This window comes from Hemicordylus capensis, chromosome 9 (genome assembly GCF_027244095.1).
Source record: "Hemicordylus capensis ecotype Gifberg chromosome 9, rHemCap1.1.pri, whole genome shotgun sequence".
NCBI lineage: Eukaryota > Metazoa > Chordata > Lepidosauria > Squamata > Cordylidae > Hemicordylus > Hemicordylus capensis.
The window spans coordinates 28279500-28302288 of NC_069665.1; the positions used below are offsets into that span (position 1 = coordinate 28279500).

The 22789-nt window shown below is 47.0% G+C and overlaps 1 protein-coding gene across 3 annotated transcripts in view; it reads left to right on the forward strand.

The window, feature by feature from the left end:
* The window catches only part of CRISPLD2 (cysteine rich secretory protein LCCL domain containing 2), a 48589-nt gene that overhangs the window by 15434 nt on the left and 10366 nt on the right, over positions 1–22789 (forward strand). For all 3 annotated transcript variants that reach the window (XM_053271623.1, XM_053271621.1, XM_053271622.1), the window contains exons 3-13: positions 5962–6080; positions 8329–8461; positions 8801–8916; positions 10395–10495; positions 11400–11552; positions 12523–12583; positions 13887–13953; positions 14088–14218; positions 15421–15464; positions 17284–17356; positions 18183–18258. In XM_053271623.1, coding sequence (XP_053127598.1) covers positions 5962–6080; positions 8329–8461; positions 8801–8916; positions 10395–10495; positions 11400–11552; positions 12523–12583; positions 13887–13953; positions 14088–14218; positions 15421–15464; positions 17284–17356; positions 18183–18258 — 1074 coding nt within the window. The remainder of the gene's footprint in view (positions 1–5961; positions 6081–8328; positions 8462–8800; positions 8917–10394; positions 10496–11399; positions 11553–12522; positions 12584–13886; positions 13954–14087; positions 14219–15420; positions 15465–17283; positions 17357–18182; positions 18259–22789) is intronic.

A 22789-nucleotide genomic window follows, 5' to 3' on the forward strand; every position in this document is an offset into this window, starting at 1 on the left:
CAGACCCTGCTTAGCAAAGGGGGCAATTCGTGCTTGCTATCAGAAGACCCGCTCTCCTCAGCCTTCATTGGTTGCCTTGACGCTTCCTGAAATGGGACAGACGTTCAGTAAATCAATAGATCAGTCAATCAGGCCATCCGTTTCCCCACATATTCTCAAGAGGGTGAGGTCGGATCAATTCGAGCCTCCACTTCTGGTGACATTACCACGTTGATTGTACGACGTAGCTCCACCCTCCCATTCAGTCTCGAGACTGACCTCATTCCTCTCTCATTTAGGCTACAGCCCTTGTAACAAATTCCAGTATGGGAAGTTTCCCCCTCAAGTGGTTTCCTGAAGCAAATTCAGGTTTCAGCCTCTTGAGTCATTTCAGCTGGAAAGGAACCACTAGTAGGTCAGGTCAGCCCAGGGCTGCCCTTTCCGTGGTTTAATTTTTTCACTCCTCATATCAAGGCACTTGAGCCTGCCCAAGAAACTGAAGCCAGGATGTGGAAATGCAGCAGACCTCAAAGACGGAGACCCAGGTTTAGATCCCCGCTCAGATCTGAAGCTTTTTGGGAGTGCTTTGGGCCAGTCCAGGGAAGAGAGCTGGTCTGGCCTCCTTTGCAAAGCAGGGTCCACTCTGGTTTGCATTTGAATGGGAGATTACAAGTGTGAACACTGCAAGATCTTCCCCTTAGGGGTTGGGGCCGCTCTGGGAAGAGCACCTGCCTGCTTGCATGCAGAAGGTCCCAAGTTCCCTCTCTGGCAGCATCTCCAGCTAGGGCTGGGAGAGACTCCTGCCTGCAGCCTTGGAGAAGCTGCTGCCGGTCCGTGAAGACAATATTGAGCTAGATGGACCATGGTCTGACTCATTAGAAAGCAGCTTCTTGTGTTCCTATTCTCTTGGTGTGTCCTACCTCACAGGGTGAGCAAATCAAGAGCAAATCAATATAAACCAGTGAAAAACAGCAACATAACATCTATCAAGACTCCAAGAGCGACAGCTGTGATTTAAATCCAAGTTCAAACACCTTTAATATCATCAAGCCTGGCTGATGGCCACCTCCAAAGGCAGCAATTCCGGCAAACTGAGCACTGCCCGGCTCATTTCATTAGAGTCATCAGATTTTCCTAACATTTAAACAACATCTGTCCTTATTTGAGGTTTACACTTTTCCATCACCATGAACTGAGATCGCCCACGGAGAGAAACCACATTGGTAAATTCTGAGAAGTAATTTTTTTTTTTTAAAAGCAACGGTTTAACCATTTCAGGCTATTCATTGGAAGGCATAAGCTTGGGATAGAGTTTGGCATTTAGCCATATGATGGTTTTCTTTGCACGTTTCAGCAGCTGGGAAATTCACTATGCATTGGATTCTTCAAATGCACCCTCGTTCCACCAGAGCTTGCCCCAGATGCTATAAACAACAACAATAAATATTTATATACCGCTTTTCAACAAAAGTTTCCAAAGCGGTTTACATAGAGAAATAATAAATAAAAATAAGATGGATCCCTGTCCCCAACGGCTCTCAATCTAAAAAGAAACATAAGACAGACACCAGCTGGAGGTCCTGTGCTGGGGGTGGAGAGGGCCAGTTACTCTCCCCTCTGCTAAATAAAGAGAGCCACTATGTTTATCTAAAGGTGCCTCTTTGCCCAGTTAGCAGGGGAAACATGATTTGGGAGGGAGATGAAATCAATGGTGTGAACCAGTCCATAGAGCAGGGCTTCTCAAAGCTGGGTTTTCAGAAGCTGTTGGACGACAATTCCCATCACCCCCCCCACCACAATGGTCAGAGGCCATTGTGGCTGGGGATGATGGGAGTTGTAGTCCATCAGCAGCTAGAGACACAGCTTTGAGAAGCGCTTCCATCAAGAATGAACTACAAGATTTTTTCGATGCCTATTGTAGAGAATGTAGTTGTGGCTGGATTTATTTCTCCATTCACACTGAAGATTTATATCTCACTTTCCACCCTTTTGGACCTCAGGGCAGCTTAAAAATCTAAAGCGGTATGAAATGCCAACAATGAGGCGAATTGAATAAACCGTCTAATGACCCAAACAGCCGGGACAATTATGAGTGGAGCAATATTTCCTCAATGACTTGATTATCGAGCCAGAGGTTGATGGTTCGAATCCCTGCTGGTATGTTCCCCAGACTATGGGAAGCACAGACTTCGGGCAGCAGTGGTATAGGAAGATGCTGAAAGGCATCATCTCATACTGCGTGGGAGATGCCAATGGTCAACCCCTCCTGTATTCTACCAAAGACAACCACAGGGCTCTGTAGGCACCAGGAGTCAACACCGACTCGACGGCACAACTTTACCTTTAATATTTCCTCAGAAGCTCAAACAAACAGGACGGTCCAGAGTTTTGCTGGGGTGCTGATAGTGTTTAGTGGTCTATGGTTTTTTCTTTGACCCTGATCACTGGCTCTAATGCTTGGCTTGACCTCACATGAACATATAAAGTTGATCGAGTCAAACCATTGGTCCATCTAGCTCCGTATTGTCTACCCTTACTGGCAGAAGGCTCGCAAGGATCTCAAACGGAGGCCTTTCATAGTTCTACTGGAGATGCTGCCAGGGACTGAACCTGCATTCAAAGCAGGGGTCTTACCACTGAATGATGATACCTCCCAAACTCTGGAGCATCCTGGCTCCAAACTCTGGCTTGACTCTTGGTTTCTACTCAGCAGGCACCTATGGAGGAGAGCTGTTCTGGGAAGCAGAGCTGATCTTGAGGTTGCGAGCATGAATGGTCCCCTTTGCTAAGTGGGGCCTGCCTTGATTTGCATTTGGATGGCTAACTACATCTAAATGCTGTAAAATATTCTCCTTAGAGGGGAGGGCTGTAGCTCAGTAGAAAAGCATCTCCTTTGTACGCAGAAGGTCCCAAGTTCAATCCCTGGCAGCATCTCCAGGTAGGGCTGGGAAAGACCTTGGAGAGCTGCTGCCAGTCAGCGTGGTCAGGACGAAAGCAAATTTGCATTCCTTTGCAGAAGATAAGCATAACTTTTCAACCATAAACACTAGAATCTAGGGCTGGACTGAAAGGATAGAGTGCTTTTTTGCAAACGTTTTTGCCAGCTGCTAAAAAGCACTACCCTTTCGGTTATTGTCTCTGGAGAGGGGAGCTGTGAATATGAGCAAATGCTTGCCTATTCAGAGTGAGAGTAGGATTTCACTTGGAATTGGCTTAGTGACACGTTCACAAAGCAAAATCTGATTGGCTACATGGTGGTGATGAAACTTCACCCTGACTAGAACAAGATCCCTGGCTGGCTGGCATTACTTTCCAGGAAGAAGTAGTCCCAATTTCTTTTAGATGGCCCTAAAGCAATTGCTGATAGGGAACAACCTATGAGCCACAGTGAAAAAGGCAAGCAAGTGTCATTTGGGGAGGGGTGTGTTTTGCCCCCAGAAATTACTTTCATGCCCAAACTGTTCGCATTGAAACATTCAGAACAGCCTAATCGGGATGTTGGTGCAATTAATTGATTTCTAATGACTGTTTTTAATGCACATTAGAATTCTTGGGATACCCTTTGGGATGTGTACCCCACCATTCAAAGGCAGGTGTACAGAATATATGGCAGCCCACATCTGTGAGCTCCAGCTGCAAATCTATTTAGAATCTCAGCTTCTGTTGCTATTGGGTAGACAAGCTGTTCCAAACCTGCCCTGCTGCTTTGCAGAAAGTAAACACAAAGCTGCTCAAGAAAGCCAAATGTATTTTCCTTGGCTTTCGGGGCGCTTGAAGCTCTCTGCTGCAGCAGAAGATTCTCTGACCAGCATCTATTGACTTATCCAGCATGGCCACTGCTTCATGTTTGGCTTTGCTCAATGTGCTTTTCGTGTGTGTGTGTGCGTGTGTGCATGTGCGTGTTTTTTTCTCTCCCTGTGAGCTGTGGGATGTATAAAGAACCTCACAGTCCGAGCAGAAAGGCCAACATGAAATGGCCCCGTTGGGACCGTCTCATAATCCACCTTTCATCAGGTCATATTTACCTAATAGGACTTGGAAATCACAGTGTACACCTTCAGCATACAAACGGAGTGTTGAGCTCCTTTGTTTTTGCAGCAAATTCTATGCATCCCCTTCAGTGACTCTTTGGTCCTTTCAACTGCGACCAAGAGTGATTAGCAAATGATTTTTATGCACAGCCTTTTGCTTGTCTGCATGCTCAGAGCAAACCGTTCCAACTAGAACTGGTGTTAATTTGCAATAAGTTACTAGAACATGTGTTCTTGGAAGGGTTCCTCCCTTTCCCCCTCTCTCCTCCACTCTTTGGCTAGGAAGAGCTATCCATACTGCCCAGATGTGGATGTACTTAAATGACCTGAAATAGCTCAGATTTGCTCTCGACCAGAGAGGGGGTGGTAGTTAGGCTTTTTGCGGGCAGTGTGATCATGTTTTGCTACAGATATTATTTTGCACACACCTACCTGTAGACCAGGTAGAATGGTCAATGTCAATGCTGCACAATGTTGGCCATCCTACAGATGCTGGACTATAGTTCTTGTAATTCTCAACTCTTGGCTACTGTGGTTGGGGATGATGGGAGTTGTAGTCCAAAACCAGCTGGAGGGTTGGAAGTTTTTGCAGGCCTGCTGAAGACTATTCAGTTTCATTTGTGCCGTGAATTCATTAGACTCTGAATCAATTCAAATGTAGGGCTGGTAGTTGTGCCCACATAATCTCATTCAGTATGTGATCCCTGATTGGTTAGGATCAGTCTGTGAGCAAGAAGTAAATGGCATCAGAAAAGCAGAAGAGATAGCAGCAAAATCACTGCAAACAGGCCCCCCCACCCCCAAAAAAGAACACCGAAAAGGGCATGTTTAAGGGAACAGGACAGAATCTGTCGATTTCTTATTTCAAATGATTGATACTGCCCTCCTCTCATGCATTGTGGTGGGGTTCACAAAGGAGAACATCCTGACAAATTGGCCACATTTTCACATCACATGGAACTGTGGGCTTCCTTCTTGCTTGAAGGACAATCTGCACAGCCAATCATGGAGGGAGAGAGGGAGGAGCTTCCTCCCTTAACCCCAGTACGAATGGAGGCTCCCTGGTTTTGAGCAGCAGTTTTGAGCTGCAAAACTCACTACAAACCGAAGGTTCAAATTGGAGTTGCCAGAGTGAAACCTCGGGTTGCGCAACAGATGGGACTGGAGTTGCATGTGTTCAGATGTAACGGTAAGGAAACCTCAGGTCCCTGCAACTCCAGTTCCCCGTTACAGGCGAATCTGGTCATTGTGCCCTATGTCAGGAGAGCAGACTGCTGCAGTCTTCAGGGTTAATAGAAAACGAATTCCTTAGCTTGTGTCTTGGCAGGCTCCCCTCATAGGCCAGATGTGAAAAGTGTACATTCTTAACAGCCAAAAATAAAATTGCCCGGAGCCACTTTGCAACTCAAGTACATGTGCTTCCATTGTATGTTTTCATTATAGAGCAGCAATAAAGATTATTGGCAGCAGTCAAAGCCAGGCATGTTTCATGTTGATTATGAAGCTGGCCTGATAAAATAAGCAAAAGAATCAGTTTTGGAGTTGGGACGGGAGTTGTAATCCTATCCCCATTCCTCTGCTAACTGAGCAAAGAGGCACCATTTAAAAGTGGTGATTCTCTTTTATTTAGCAGGGGGAGAGCAACTGGCCCTATCCGTTCCCAGCACATCATCCCTCCCGTGGCTGTTGCTGGTGTCTGTCTTATGTTTCTATTTAGATTGTAATCCCTTTGGAGACAGGGAGCCATTTCATTTATTTAGATACATCTATGTGACTGCTTTTGGAACTTTTGTTGAAAAGCAGCATATAAATATCCGTTGTCATTGGCTGGAGGGCTGTAGTTTGGGACCCCTGCTCTGAGGCGTGACTGAGAAAAGGCTCTGTCTGCCAGGGTTGCCTTTCATCTGAGCAACCTGATAATCTAGCCTCCTTTCCTCTTACTCTCATGCAGACATGGGATGAAGAACTGGAGAGAACTGCTGAGGCCTGGGCCCACGAATGCATTTGGGATCACGGACCTGCTACCCTCCTTCCTTCTATTGGTCAAAACCTGGCAGTTCACTGGGGCAGGTAAGATCTGGAAAACTGTGTGAATACTGACATGCCTTTTAAGAAGGTCTTGCTTGGATGCGGCCATCTAGAGTGCTAGGAAAAGAGAAGAGTTTCCAGTAGTTACAATAAGAACTGCAAAGAACATCTGGAGAGCCCTGCTGGATCAGAGAGAAGAGAACTTATTCTTACTCTTACTCTCTCTCATTCTCGTTCTCATTCTCTCTCTCGTTCTCTCTCTTCTTCTCCCTCCTCGTTCTCCCTCTCTCTCATTCCCCCGCTCTCTATTTCATAATATTAGAACCTGGGGTCATCCAGAGAAGCTAAATGTTGGGAGATTCAGGACAGACAAAAGGAAGTACTTCTTTACACAACCTGTATTCAAACTATGGAATTTGCTGCCACTGGGAAATTAAAACCCCCACAATTTAGGAAGCTGAGAAAGCTTGGGTGAAAAGAAGGGTTTTCAGGGTGTTTTTTTGAAAATTGCCAGAGATGGGGAGGATCGCATCCCAGCAGGGAGCGCATTCCACAATCTCGGGGCAGCGACTGAGAAGGCCCGTCTCTGTGTCGCCACCAAACGAGTTGGCGGTAACTGGAGACGGACCTCCTCAGATGAACCAAAGGACTATCAAACCCAGAATCCTGTTTCCAACAGCGGGCAGTTAGTTTTGGGAATCCTACAAGGAAGAATTCGCTTCCCTACTGCTGTCTTCCAATAACTCGCATTGTTGCTAGAACTGGCCCTGAATCTGGATCAAAGATCATCCTCCAAAGAAAGATGGAAGATTTCCCAGAACCACACAGCTCTCTCTGTACCAATTCAGGGACTCTGTCTTTTCCAGCAGGAGTTCTCGTGTGTGTTCGTGTTCTCTCTCTCTCTCTCTCTCTCTCTCTCTCTCTCTCTCTCTCAGGGTGTGTGTTGTGAGAGGTAGAAACTAAAACCAGAAATGGGAAAGTTCAAGAAATCTGGAGAGTATTTCAGGGTTCCTTCTAAGGAGGAATCAGAATTCAAACAGGATTTCAGGGGTTCTCACAAGAACGACGTTCAGAGGATTTCCCTCGTTGCTTTCTCTACAGCCGTATCTGAGAAGCCCTGTGTTGAAAATGAGGGCTGGTGCCAAGCCGAGCCTGCAGTTAAGGTGCATCTTTAGGCCACTCTTTTTATTGAGAGAGGGCAAAAGCCATCAGCGGGACAAGGAGGCAGAATTTCTTATCCTTGCTGCAGTGTTAAAATGAAGCAGCCAAGCAGGATTCCGTGAAGTCCACTCCTTGCGATCCCACAAAAACACTCGTAATCGGGGAATGAACACACCAAGTGCCTTCACTCTGGAAAACAGATTCGGGCTGCACAGGGAATGTTGGAGAGAGCTGTAGGCGGATTAAGGAGCAATGCAACTCAGTGGCCAAATAAGGATTTCTCTGCAGCTGCTTGGCTGCAGCCTTGCTACGGAGGTTTCCAGGATGCCCTCTGCTTCCTCCTAAATGTATGTGTCTCCTCCTGGTAGCTGGACACTCTCCCCGTTGTCAACACTGGCCAGGATGGAGTTAAGTTTAGAATATCTTATTCTTAGGAGCCGGAGCAAGAGCTACCTGTAGCAGTTTCTTTCTTTCCCCTTCATTGCTGAGTAAGCACAGGCAGCCCTACATCATCTGGAACGAGGGGGCAGGAAGGGGGCTCTCAGCGGGCCTGTCTGTACCAGCATCTTATGATGCCATTGATGCTGGAGGGGAGGACAGAAATGAGACCATTAGCAGTGACTCATCCCCGAGAGAATGTCAATGCTTAGAGTTCAGACTCCCTCTTTTCTTTATGACTTTTCCTGGTGAAAGTGGCTAGCATCCAGACCAACGTCGTGCTAGCAAAAGATGTGCTTGCAAAAAGATGTTTTGATAACGACTTCTGCTAACCTGTATTCGGGACCAGTGTTGTGATACGCCCACTTCCTGTTCCGGCTGTAAAAGACCCACTTCCCTTTCCACTATCCCAGTTGCAACAGAGCAGGGGTTTCCAACTGGGGCTGTTCCAGATGTTGCTGAACTACAACTCCCATCACCCCCAGGAACAAATTGGGGCTGTGGATGATAGGAGTTGTAGTTCAGCAACATCTGGAGCACCACCGGTTGGAAACCCCTGCAACAGAGCACGAGATTGCACAACTTGAAGCCTCCCCGCGACTTTGCACAGCTCCTTCATGAATGTGCAGCTTTGCTCATGGCCTTAGCTACTATCCTTTGTCACACCAGACCATGCTCTTGTTCTTCCTAGGTACCGCTCTCCAGCTTTCCACGTCCAGTCTTGGTATGATGAAGTCAAAGATTACACCTACCCCTATCCCCACGAATGCAACCCTTGGTGCCCAGACAGATGTTCAGGACCCATGTGTACACACTTCACACAGGTAAGGGAAGCAGGCCCCGGTGTGTGTTTCTGTGTAAACTGCTTTGCTAACTTTGTTGCTATGTATGTATGTGTAATCCTTATAGTCATTGTTATGTGTTGGAACTTGCAGATAGGCATTTCCAATTTGGTTTTGCACCAGGAAACAAGTGAGTGAGTGGGGGGGGGGGTGCTACGACCCAACTTGGCTGGTGGTTGGTTTCCAGCAGAATCCTTGAAAGTTGCCAGTTCCAACACAAAAAGGCTCCTGATGTTGACCAACGGGGATAGACATTCGTGTCCAGTGAAAATGACCAGCTTTGGTAGACTATAACGGAAGGGTTCTTGTGTCCCTTTCCAGATAGTCTGGGCCACAACGAACAAGGTTGGCTGCGCTGTGCATGTCTGCAAGAAGATCAGCGTGTGGGGTGAGATCTGGGAGAATGCCGTCTACCTGGTCTGCAACTACTCTCCCAAGTAAGGAAGTCAAGATAAAGATGGTGGCGACCATGTGTGTTTTTCCTTCTCAAAAGTTATTTAGTTGGGCTGCGGATTACAGTAGTACTTCTAAGATGCTTTTGGGCAAGGATGTGTGTGGAGAGGCCAGCTTGGTTGTGGCTAGGAGACATAGGCCACAAATTAATTTGCCATGGTGAGTGTCCCTGTCTGCTCTGGGGAATGTGGTGAGGCCTAGCCTTCTGTCTGACTTGGAGATGAGGCAGGAGACTGTCCCTGTCTGATGCTGTACTTTGGAGATTCTTTGAGTACCTCCACAGCTCTATGTGATGCAAGACACGATCCTGTCCCTCTTCCCAGAAGGGAATTGTCTCTCCTAGGTCTAAAATCCAGTGCTCTGTCCTATGGTTTGTTCTACCTCTTGACAAGGCCTTCCCCAGCCTGAAACTGGGGGATCTGAAAGAGACCCCTGCCTCACAAGAACATACCAGTTGTGGTCCCAAGAGAACGAAAGGATAACGTATGTTTCCAGTTGTGCTGCAGGGATGGAAATGGACCAGTGGGGAGACCTTTGAAGGTTAGGTGGGCATTCTGAGGACAGCACTGAACATCAGGCTGGGTTGTGGGGATGGGATTAGAAAATGACCGAATGGGATTAGAAGTGACCGAAGACCTTCCCTCACCTGAACACTAGACTTCTTAATCCTTCCAGACCCGATTGTCTCAATGGGCATAGTTGTAGCTTTGCCTAGCTAAGCTGATGGCAATGTGTTCTCCTTGGAAATATATGACAATATAGACAGCTAGCACCTTTTCAGTTGGTTCAGGTCAAAGCAGGCCTTTTTCCCCCCACCTTGAAGGGAAATTTGGTACCTAAAGGTTTCTTGTTGTTAGGGGTGAGCGGTTAATATGTGGAGAGCAGTGTGTGAGGTCAAAATTCCCAGACACTGGCATCTGGAATATACACCATGGCTAATATTGAGATTTTTTGGAAGACTCTTTGGAAACTCTCCAGGGTGGAAATAGAACATTGCCGAGTGGGGACGACCTGGACAACCACACTTTTTTCTGCTGCCACCTGAATGGTTCTGGGAAAACAAAATGGAGGTCATTTTGGGCAATGGCTTGTGGAACATATATGATGGAGCCAATAGGAAAGCTCGGTCAGTGACTGTCTGGTTGTGAAGTATATAAATAAGAAGCGAATGCCCTTCATGTCACTCATTTAGTTTGCCAAGTTATTACTAGAAGACTGCAGGAACTATACATTCAGGGAAGGAGCCATCTTTCCCCATATTTACTGTAATTTAGCAAAGCGTAAATACAGTGGGAACATTCAGGGTTTTTTTTAACCTCTCCATGGCGTTTGGAGGCCTCAGGAGGGACGAGTCAGGCAGTTGGCCTGGAAACGTCCTGCGGAGCAACTGTGTATGTTATGTGTTGAACAGAGAGGATGTTTGTGAGGGGAAAATAAGGAACATATTTTGCACGCTTTCCAGGGGAAACTGGATTGGAGAAGCCCCGTACAAAAATGGAAGGCCTTGCTCTGAGTGTCCACCTAGCTATGGAGGAAGTTGCCAGAGTAATCTCTGCTTCAAAGGTATGTGATCAAGCAGCTGGTAGCTTTTGTCGTGACCCTGTTCAAGACCGGAGGTGGCTCCGAGTTCTGTACTAGGTCCAATCAGATTCTCTAGTCTCTCTTCAGTGAAAATTGGGAAACTTTTGTGTGCTTGTAATGCCCTCTCTATTATACCCTCTTGCTATTCATTGTTTTATTTATTTTTACATTTAAATCCCGTTCTTCCCCCAAGGAGCCCAGAGCGGGGTGTACATAGTTATGTTTATCCTCACAACAACCCTGTGAGGCAGGTTAGGCTGAGAGAGAAGTGACTGGCCCAGAGTCACCCAGTGAGTTTCATGGCTGAATGGGGATTTGAACTTGGGTCTCCCCGATCCTAGTCCAGCATTCTAACCACACTGCACTGGTGTCCTGGACTGATGCCTTCTCTAAACTCAATCTATGATGGACCTGAACATATAACACTGCCTTGTGCTGAATCGGACCCTTGGTTTGTCTAAGTCATTATTGTCTACACTGACTGGCAGCAGCTCTCCAAGGTTTCAGGCGGGAGTCTCTCCCAGCCCTACCTGAAGATGCTGCCAGAGATTGAACCTGGGACATTCTGCATGCAAAGCTCTCCCAATGACTCGCAATCCTCTGCCATGAAGCCCTTAATCTAATTCAGTAAGGCAGTTCTTATACTTTTGTATTCAAATCTAATTTTAAATCTTATTTTCTTAACCTACAAACCCCTGGGAATGTCCCACTTCCTTCCGTTCTATTTACTTTGTATTTTAAGCTCACAACTGGAAACAAGTGTGATGCATTCAGGTCTTCCTGAGCAAACTAAACAGAACCAGTCCCTGCACTGCCTGTGTGCCACTGACCTTAAATATTAACCCACTGCTATTGACATTAACCTGTTTTGTAACCCTCTGGAAAGATGACCGTTCTGTCCGAAAGCCTGAGACAGAGGAGACCAATGAAGTGGAGACTCCCGTAATGACAGAGGACAAAGACAGATGGGGGCGTGAGCGGGTGACCAAACCCACGAAACCCTCAAAGGCAAAGAAACCAACCACTGTGACTTATATGAGTAAGAGAACTTCTTTATTTCAGAGATTTGGGATTTTAATGTGCAAGGGAATTGCTGTATTATTTACCGAATACAATAGGGGTGTGCACAGACTGGGTGCCGCAGTTTGGTCTGAATTTCAGGTCCCCCAAACGGTTCGGCCAAACCCACCAGCTGGGTCGGTCAGGCCGTTGAATCGGCTTGAAATGGTCTGCAATCGAACCGTGCAAACTGGCCCGCTTTGATCGTGAACTGTTGCCGCACATCCCTAGAACACGATGCTGAATTTAAGACAAACCCTTTAAAAAAAAAATACAGGTTGTACCTGTATTTACCTAAAAGCAAGAGGACACACCTCCCTGCCACCCAGAGAAAACACTAAATAGTATCAAATGAATAGAACAAAGATGGACCCCATTAAAACTGGATGTTGAAGTATTAAAAATCCCTCTGATACAAGCTGCAATAAAAGTCATTTTTTAAAAGTATTAGCTTAGGCTCGGGGAATTTAAGAGAATGTCTTCTTCATTATGAGCCCCACCACCCACTGAAATAATCTGGAGAGATACATTTGCAGTTGTCACCAGTCCATCTGACAGCTATTGGGGGGGGGGCCTTCCCTGAGGCTATGGAATGTGCTCCCTGCTAAAATAAGAGGGCCACCCCCATCTCTTTTCAAAAGACTCTCAAGATGCATTTCTTCACCCGAGAATTTTAACTGGAATTGTGGTTTCAAACTGTTTCAATATCTTAATTTCTGTTTTAATTTGTTTTATGTTTGCGGCAAACCTCCCAGAGACATGAGATTGGGGCGCTGTACAAATATACTAAACATAAAAACACAAACAAACAAACAAACAAACAAAATGCCTCTCTCACCAGAGGAGTTTTAAGGTCTGTCATTTAAGCAGTAGAATTTCCCCTCCTGTGAGAATACTTTCCATTCAGGTTTTCACATGCTGTCTATTTCTTCCTTTTTCCTTTTTGCCAGCACAAGAGATCAAGTGCGATACGAAACTGAGGGATAAATGCAAAGGTTCGACATGCAACAGGTGAGCTGGATTTCCCCCACCACCCCCCGCCTCAGTCAGAGGCCTCTGCCTTGGCAGCAGGGAAATATAATTTCAGATGCCAGATGGACCGTGCTCTGTTTGTTGTGACCTGGTTCCAGACGCCGCGGAGAAGCTCCTTTCAGGCCGCATTCATTGCACACGATGCTCACCAAACTTGGCAGAGACGGCCCCCACTTTGCTTCCCGCTCCAAGCAGGGAGAGCCTGCCACAGCTCCCTCGGTGCCCAACAAGGTTTTGCCAACCTGGGTACTGTCCATTAGCCTCCCCCTTTGGGGTTGTTTACTTCTCTCAGCTGGACCCTCGGCGGCCTCCACCCAGTCTGCTTACAACCTGCCTGGGGTGGTTTTCGTCTTAAGTACAGTACAGTTTATCACTTTGCGGGGAGGAAAAGAAGCCAGCCGGGCCCAAGCCAAACAGTGGTCTGCTCCTTAAAGAGAAGCTTCTTTGAAAATGAAGAGTGGGGGTGGGTGGGTGTTTTTCCCCCCTCCCACATCACTTTCTGCTTTTTCTGAAAAATAAAAAAAAAGTAACACATTTTAAAATTGTGGGTGGTTTACATGAAGTGAGCAAGTCCACGGTATATGGGGAAGCTTGTAACCCCCCCATATTATCCCTTACACGATTCAATGATCTAATTGGGCTGGTTTCAAACTGATTTGCCTCCAGGATGTGCTTCCCCCATCAGCCCACCTTCTGAGAACTTTTGAATGTTGCAGAGGATTCTGGGTGATGTTCCGCGCTCACAGCCTGTAAACATGCAGCACTAGAGCCGGCTGGGTTGGTCAGTACCATCAGGGGGGACCAATACTCATTTGATTTTTGGACCACACCCCTAGAGATGGGAAATCGGGGGGTAGCATTGCAACCATCCAGCTTTCAGTGTGTTATCATGTTTTTATTGTCCTGACCATCTGGCCTGCAGCAGCTATAGGAAGCTGCCATATACTGAGTCAGACCCTTGGTCCATCTAGCACACTATTGTCTACCCAGATTGGCAGCGGCTTCTCCAAAGTTGCAGGCAGGAGTCTCTCTCAGCCCTATCTGGAGATACTGCCAGGGAGGGAACTTGGTACCTTCTGCATGGAAGCAGGCAGGGGCTCTTCCCCTGAGCTCTGGTCCCATCCCCTAAGAGGAATCTCTTACAGTGCTTTCACATGTAGTTTCCCATTCAAATGCAAACCAGGGTGGACCCTGCTTAGGAAAGGGGACCATTCATACTTGCTACCACAAGACCAGCTCTCCTCCTCCTCCTCCTCCTTCTTATACCTCTTTCTTTGATTAGATACTTGTGTCCCGCTGGCTGCGTGAACAATAAGGCAAAAGTCTTTGGAACGTTCACCTATGAGAGCGTAAGTAAATGCTTACTCCAGAGAGAGAGTGTCTCCTGCTGGTGACACATGCTGATCGTTGGCTGGGGATGGCTGTGCAAATAGCTCTGCTGAGCTTCCTTTTGTGTCTGTGTCTTTCAATGTCTCCTTTGCAGTCGTCCAGCATCTGCCGAGCTGCCATTCACTCTGGAGTGTTAGATAACCGAGGGGGCCTGGTTGATATCACCAGAAGGGGCAGGGCAGACTTCTTTGTCAAGGCTACAAGAAATGGAGTGGAATCGATAAGGTGATTTGCCCCTCGGACAATAATCAGGGCCACGTGAATTCTCGATATCTACTGTGATGGTCAAACTGAATGTCAGCCTTGGTCTGTGGCATTACCAGTTGGTTTCAGAGACCATTAATTCATTGCAGTGACCCCTTAGGTATAGCACAGCTTCTCCACTTTGCCAGGAGAAATCCTGCTGCAGGCCTGGGTTAAGAGTCATGCCACAGAGCTGTGTATAATCCTGTTAATAAATCCTTTTTGTCACCCATACCTTTGACAAGGTATTGTCGAATTGTCAAAGAGCTTGAATTTAAAAGTCAAGGTTCAAGACAACATACCCTATTTATTGAACTGCCCAGCAGACTCTGCAACCAAGGGCAGGATCTGCAGTGGTAAAGACCTTGTTCCAACGGTGGTTTACTGTAAGGAACTGCTGAACTAGGGCTAAGTGACTCCCATTTAACTAGGGACTGTATTTCCTGATATACTATTTTGCTCTGGACAACGTCAGTGCTTTTTCTCCTTCTCAAACTTTTGGAGCATGCACCTAGACTCATAGGGTTGCCAACTGACCAGAAAAAAAGGACATGATATGCTCTTCCGCCTTTAACTGCAGTTTGATCTGCAGAAATCAAGTGGAACATAGGAAGCTTCAGTATACTGAGTCAGACCATCAGTCCATCTAGTTCAGTATTGTCTGCACAGACTGGCAGCAGCTTCTCCAAGGATGCAGGCAGGAATCTCTCTCAGCCCTATCTTGGAGATGCTGCCAGGGAGGGAACTTGGAACTTAGATGCTCTTCCCAGAGTGGCCCCATCCCCTAAGGGGAATATCTCCCAGTGCTCACACATCTAGTCTCCCATTCAAAAGCAACTAGGGTGGACCCTGCTTAGCTAAGGGGACAAGTCATGCTTGCTACCACAAGACCAGCTCTCCTCCCTCAACTGGTGAAGCCTTGCATGAGATAAAAAAAAATTCTGCTGATGTTGCTGATGAAGCTGCTGTTAAAAGCACAGCTACAAAGGATTAGTTTAAAAATGGGCAAACTATGTCCCAATCTCTCTGATCTTTGACCCCTTCCAGCTGCCTACTTCACTAGCTAAAGTTACTTCACCTCCTCCTGCTCCTCTTACTGCACAACAGAGATTTCATTTTTGGATGCTTGTCTTGAGTTTTTAAGCAGCCCATAAACCAGTCTCTCTTTCTTCTTGCTTCCACAGTAAATTCAAACCTTCAAATTCCTTCATCGTTTCAAAAGTCACAGGTAAGGTTTCCTTATGGGGCGCCTGTTCTTGTTGAGATGAAGTTGTTAGTTTGGTTGTGTCTTACTTAGAGGGGAAACTAGGAGTGACCCCGCTTGCAGAGATGCTGAGAAAGCCAACAAACACTGTGTATATCAAACTTGCTATTTAAATGATGAATCATAATGATATGCGTAGCCTGAGATCGTAAAAGTGGAGAGAGTTACTTTTCTAAGAAAAATATTCATTTTCAATTAAGTTGCTCCAAAATGCGTCCTGCAATTTACTTTGAACTGAAACGATCTCTTCCTGTTTAAAAAAAGAAAACCCTCGAGCTGTTTGTTTTTGCTAGCATATGAAAGAGACAATCTTCATAATTACAGAAAGAGCAAGGCAAGAAATCTCCAGGAAAACACAGGACGGACATTGTTCCGAACTGGACCCATTTTTCCATCCCGTTTCAGTTACGATCCAGGCAAAATACAGTCTTCTGCCAGAACTCTTTTTCTGCCCGAACAAAGGCATTAGAAAGTCAAAGTAGGGAATTTTGAAAGCAATGTTATCAAAAGCTTTTTAAAGCTGGGGTTTGACTTAAAACCTGCCAGGAGGAGCTCTGCAAATGACCTGTTCAGGACAGAAAGCCACTTCAAAACGCTCACACACCCCCACACCCTGATTTTGAAAGGATCTTCTTGCAATTCAGCCGACCCTGAGGATCAAAAGACTCTTGCAATGTTTCTTTTGTGCAAAATTGTCTGTAGACAAGAAAGTGTTGCTTGCAGAGTGAGCAAACCTCTGAACCTTTTCCGTGAAGCTTTTAGTACAACCCTTTAGCCTCCATGATTGATTGATTGATTGATTGATTAAGTGCCGTCAGGTCTGTGTCGACTCTTAGCAACCACATAGATAGATTCTCTCCAGGATGATCTGTCTTTCGCCTCCATAGTCCACTCTAACTAAGCCAGAGCGGAGTGCTGGTCTTGTGGCAGCAAACATAAATTGTCCCCTTGGCTGAGCAGGGTCCTGCCTGTCTTGCATTTGAATGGGAGACGACATGTGTGAGCACTGTAGGATATTCCCCTGAAGGGATGGAGCCTCTCTGCAAAGAGCATCTGCTTTCTTGCATGCAGACAGTTCCAAGTTCCCTCCCTAGCGGCATCTCCAGATAGGGCTGAGAGAGACTCCTGCCTGCAACCTTGAAGAAGCCACTGCCAGTCTGGGTAGACAATACTGAGCTAGATGGACCAAGGGTCTGACTCAGTATAAGGCAGCTTCCTATATTCCTCTTTCCAAATGGCCATGGAATGCATTGAATTTCCCAATGGCCAACAGCAATTTGGAAATTCCATGCATTCCTATGGCCCTTTGGAAGGAACCAGGGCTTTTCAGTGGGCATTCCCTGTCATTCACTTTAGTACATTCCTTAGAGCATCTGCTTTGCATGCAGAAGGTTCCAAGTTCCCTCCCTGGCATCTCCAAGATCCAAGATAAGGCTGGGAAAGGCTCCTACCTGCAACCTTGGAGAAGCTACTGCCAGTCTGGGTAGACAATGCTGAGCTAGATGGACCAAGGGTCTGACTCAGTATATGGCAGCTCGCAACCCAGGTTCCTGTAATATGTATCATTCCCCTGCCCACCCACTTTAGTTTCCTTCCCCTTCCTCTGTCGCCTCCCCTGTTTTGAATCATAGCCCCTCAGGACAGGGATCTCTCCTCTGTTGCAAAGCTTCATTCTCGCAGAAGGTGATCTATGAATAACATTGAATTTGGCTTCAGTGGGTGTGTGAGAGGGGCGTCCGTTTCAAGTGTCTCCTTCCCTTTACTCTTGTCTTTATTTCCACAGTGCAGACACTGGATTGTTACACCACCGTAGCAGAGCTCTGTCAGTTCAAGAAGCCAGCTACTCATTGTCCCAGGTAAATTGGGTAGTTCTGTAAACTTCTGTTCCGAGGGCAATCAAGGGTGGGAAAGCATGCATAGGGCGGAAGTATGTGGTTGCTGATTGGCTAGCAGGTCCAAGTGCCACTATGGGCTGCTGACATCAGCAGAGACTGCTAGCCAATCAGCAGTCATGCCCAGTGCTGACTCAGGTGCCCCCTGCTTCTACTGTCACCTCAAGGAATATGTTCTCACACTCCTTATTGCCCTGTAGTGGTGGCTAGTTTCCCCCTGATAACCACCTCATTGGCCACTGCTGCAAGGGGCCCTTCTCCTAGAGATGTGCGAACTGACTTGACCTCAAGGTCATGACCCAGCCATGCAAATGGCCAGGGGTCATGTGCGGTAGCCTCCAAAATGGCCACTGTGAGCTCAGAGATGACCGAAATGGCCTTGAAATGGACCAAACTGGCCCTTCAGAGACCGGGGGGAGGCCAGCGTGGGAGGGGAAAACACCAGACCCCCCCCCCCCCATGGCCACAACAGCACCCCCTGGAACTGCCAAGGTGGTAAGTTTAAAAAAAAATCACTGCCCCCACCTCAAGCCAGGCTCGAAGCAGTTTGGACTCAAGCTGGACCGGGGCCCAGCTTGCCATCCGCAAAACCGGACTGGACCCTGAACCGGTCTTGAGTCCAGTTTGATATGAGCCGAACTGAGTTTTCTGGTTTTGTGCACATCTTTACCTTCTCCTCCAGCTTTCTGGGCCCTTGCAGAGTTTCCCTTCATTTCAATGGGGCCAGTGCAGGAGTTTCCCTACCATGTATGTCGGTGTAAGAAACCAATTGCAATGTATTGCATTTTAGGTCTTACTGCCCGGCTTATTGCAAAGAGGAACCTTCATACTGGGCGCCAGTGTACGGCACCAATGTTTATGCGGATGTGAGTAACCGTCTTTCCTTCCTCTTTGGCAAGAGGGGCTGTGTTGAAATAGTGACGCTGCTGTAGCATTTGAGGAGTGTGCTTGTTCCAAGTGGTTTATACATGATGGGGGCATCCATCTCCTGCAGGTCATGTCCAAAAGGGCAAGCCAGGTTCTTACGATTGAGAGCTCTGTAGGCTTCTCTAAAGACAGGCGCAGAAAGCTGGGGAGTTTCACAGGGCCTCTATCCACCCTTCTCAATCAATTGTTTATTGAGGCTCTTCTTGTTTCTCCAGTAGCAGCTAACGGGCCCTGTTTCTCCACCTCCCAAACCCCAGGGAAGGTGAACCACTCAAAAAGAGATAAGATGAAATAAGATAGGCAATCAGCAGCAGTCCAAAGCCCTTTAAGCTTCCTCGTCTCTGGAGAAGTCTCAGAATGCTAGACAGCCTCAGTCTGGCAGAGATGTGAGTTTTGGATGGTATAAAAATATGTGAAATAAATAGATTGATAGCTGACTCTTTTTTGAAGTGGTGAGTGTAACTTGTAGCCAGGCAAAGTAAAGGAACCGTAGCTCAGTGTGGTGGCTGAAGGAGCAATGATAAAGCATTGGAGAGGAGAGCTGGTCTTGTGGTAGCGAGCATGACTTGTCCCCTTAGCTAAGCAGGGTCTGCCCTGGTTGCATTTGAATGGGAGACTTGATGTGTGAGCACTGGAAGATATTCCCCTCAGGGGATGGAGCCACTCTGGGAAGAGCAGAAGGTTCCAAGTTCCCTCCCTGGCAGCATCTCCAAGATCGGGCTGAGAAAGATTCCTGACTGCAACCTTGGAGATGCCGCTGCCAGTCTGTGTAGACAATACTGAGCTAGATAGACCAAGGGTCTGACTCAGTATATGGCAGCTTCCTACGTTCCTATGATAGCAAAGGTTTTCTCAGCACTATAGTCAACCTACAATTCCCAGGAGTTCCTTAGAGGACCTAAGGGGGAAGAGGCACCATAAAAGTTTCAATACCAGGAATGGGGACAGCTGGAGCAATACAAGAGCCCTACTTGAACATAACAGCTGCGCAGTGTGTACTTTTCCATCTGGAGCATCCTCTGTGTGTCTACAGCCTAGAGTCATTACAGGGGAGGATCTCTCAAAGCCTAGGAAAAAGGAAACAAAAACACTGAATTAGGGGTGTGTCCAAGAGCAACATCCATCTTCTTTAGAGTCCAACTCCCTGCATTTCAAAATGTGTTTGCCAGAAATGGAGCCGAACCATAGGTAGCCAGTGTGTGGGTTGGCAGCGGGATCATGTTATTACTACACTGCTAGAGAAGTCCACATCTGATGATTTTGTTCTTCCTGGAGAGCTTCGTGAATTGTTTAGAGCTGAGGGGAAGATAGTTTCACTACCAGGAGTCAAGCTTTGATCCCAAGAAGCAGTGTGGGCTGGCTTGTTCGGGTGATGTTCAGCTCGTTTTGGGAGAGGTGTATCTAGGGTAAATAGCACCTAGGACAAGTACTGAAATTGCGCCCCCTGTCCAAACATCTGACACCCATCTTTCAGATAACTTTACCATAATATCAGCTGAAAAATACAAGTCGAGCTTGTTAATCTTTTAATATTTTAAAAACTATTTAGCAGTGGGCTAAAATGGTCACTGGCATGGCCTAGGGCCTCACAGAGGCCATTTGAGCATGCATGGTGGCCATTTTGTGTTTGGTGGCCATTTTTAATTTTTTTTTTTTTAATGGCGCCACCTTCAAGTGGCGCCCGGGGCACGTGCCCTGCCTGCCCCACCCTAGATATGCCACTGCATCTTGGACACTGTGGATTCAGCCCAGCTTGACTTCCGTCACATGTGCCAGTTATGGGATGATTTTAACGCCACTTTCAATCCTGTTCACCGCATGGTTTTCAGAAGTGGGTTGAAGGAGAGCATGTCTTTCCACCCAGATGTGATGGCTGAACCCTGCTTTGCTTTCTGTGGTCCGAGAGCAAGTCTTGCTTGCATGCAAGGCCATGGGGAAGATGATGTTTGCCAGAGGAAATTTACACGGAGGAAATGTGGGCTGAGCACATGTGTGTGTTGGTCACTCCATGACTGCAGCATTAAGTGAGGATATGCTTGTGTGAATGGATGGTCACAGATCCAGACCAATAAGGATATGTGCCCAAAATAATGTGCAGTATCTAGTATCTAGTTAGTATCTAGTTTCTGGTTTTCCCCATTACACTCTATGGATGCAAAAGCTGGACTTTGAAGAAGCAAGATAGCAAAAGCATTGATGCTTATGAACTTTGGTGCTGGAGAAGACTTTTGAGGAGACTATGGACAGCTAGGAAAACCAACAAATGGATCATAGAACAAATCATCAATCCAAAATTTTCACACGAGGCACAAATGACCGGGCTCAAACTATCATACTTTGGGCACATTATGTGAGGACCCAGCTCCCTTGAGAAGTCCATCATGCTGGGAAAAGTTGAAGGAAAGAGAAGAAGAGGACGACCAGCAACAAGGTGGATGGACTCGATGATGGCAGCAATGAATGCACCACTGAGAGACCTTAAAGGCCAAGTTGAAGACAGATCATCCTGGAGAGATGATCTATGTGGTTGCTAAGAGTCGACACCATCTTGATGGCACTTAGTCAATCAATCTAGTTTCTCATTGGAGCTCCCACCTGGTCATGAACATTTTATTCTACCAGCCCACCAAGAAATCCCCCAATTTTTGTCACCTTCCACTCTGTCATGTCTGCAGTTTAGTTTCTTTGCATCCATCTTGAAATCCCAGCAATAGCCTATGCGACTTACCTGTTTACCACACCATGAAATTTCCCAGTCAGACAGCTTTGGACTCACAAATCCCTGTCAAGTCACTCCTGAGGACTAGTTTGGTCACGTCAAAGCTCTCATCTGTTGCTAATATGCGTCTAATAGCAGAAATTGCACAATTGTGATTATTTATTTATTTACTTAAATACTTATTTATTTATTTATTTTATTCATTTATATCCCGCTCTTCCTCTATGGAGCTCAGAGCAGTGCACATGCTTATTTTTTATCCTCACAACAACCCTGTGAGGTGGGCTAGGCTGAGAGATACATGACTGGCCCAGAGTCACCCAGTGAGTTTCATGGTTGAATTGGGAATTGAACTTGGGTCTTCCTGGTCCTAGTCCAACACTCTAACCACTACGTTATGCTAGCGCTCAATTAAAATCTCCAGCACTGTTGACACAGATGAGCAGTAGTTCTCCAGGATTTCAGACGGTCTTTCCCAGCCTTACCTGAAGAGGCTACCAAGGATTGCAGCTTGGACCTTCTAGATGCAAGCAGATACTCTGCCATTAAGCTACGGTCCTTCCCCAGTTAGAATGTCTTTGGGAGATAGTGAGGCCATTCACACGCTCAAAAACTGGGTTCTGTCTGGGTTGGGGAGCTGTGTGTGCTCCCAATTTTCAGTTGTGTGGAAGCAAAGTAGGAAGGAGACCTGGGTAGCTTTTCCTCCTACCTTCCTTCCACACCATCACTTCAACCCAGGTTTCCCTCCTACTTCCTTCCACACAACCGAAAACTGGGAGCACGCACAGCTCCCAAACCTGAGTAGAACATAGTTTTTGATTGCATGAATGGCCTCATTGTCTCTTAGCTCCCAGTTTCTGATGATGTGAATGATCTCATAGAGTGTTCAGGCTCCATCTAGCTCCTTCTCTAGCTCCACTATGCCTCTAAACCATTCTCCTTAGCTGTCCCCAGATGCGGCATTTCAGGCACGGAGGGAGGTCAGTGGTGGCCCGGGTTCAGCCCGCCGCTGCAGCCCCCTAGCCCGCCCCCTGCATTAGATGTCAGACCCAGGGAGATAGGGTTAGCCACGCCCTCCACATTTGATGTCAGATGTGGAGGGCGTGGCTGGGTTGCGAGGTGCGGCCCCTGAAGGGCAGCGGCCTGGGTTCTTTGAACCCGTTCGTGCAATGGTGGCTCAACTTCTGCAGCATTTGTCTGTAGAGGTAAATGCTGTAGCAAAGACTGGTTTCTCCTTCTGATTTAGAATGCTGGCTGCTCGGTGTGGCAAATCATGGGGAGGAACTCTCCTTGGATACAGCATTTACCTCCACAGACAAACGTGGTCCCTGGGGGAATTTGGGCAGCAAATCTAAGGGGCAGGCCAGTTCAGGGTGTAGTGGCCAGTATCCAGGTTTCTCTGTGCTGAATAGCAACTGATCAGGGCTCATGGCATAGGACTGTGGGAAGCAGGAACCCCTCTCAGGAGATGCCCTTGTGCCCGAGGTTCGGAGAAATTTGGCTTTTTGAGCCCACTGGTATATTTGGTCTACTGGGACCAGGAGTTACTAATTCTGGGCTGTGGGATGAAAACATCTTGCTTTCTTCCCAGAGAAATCAGCACGCTATTTTAACTTGCTTGTGGCTGAGGGCTTGGGAAAGGTACACATGTAAGAAGAAAAAGGTCACCCTAGCTTTGGAAACCCTCTAAAGCGCCACCAGAGCTGAGGTGCTTGTAATTGATGGCAAAATAATGAGATCGCAGACATGCC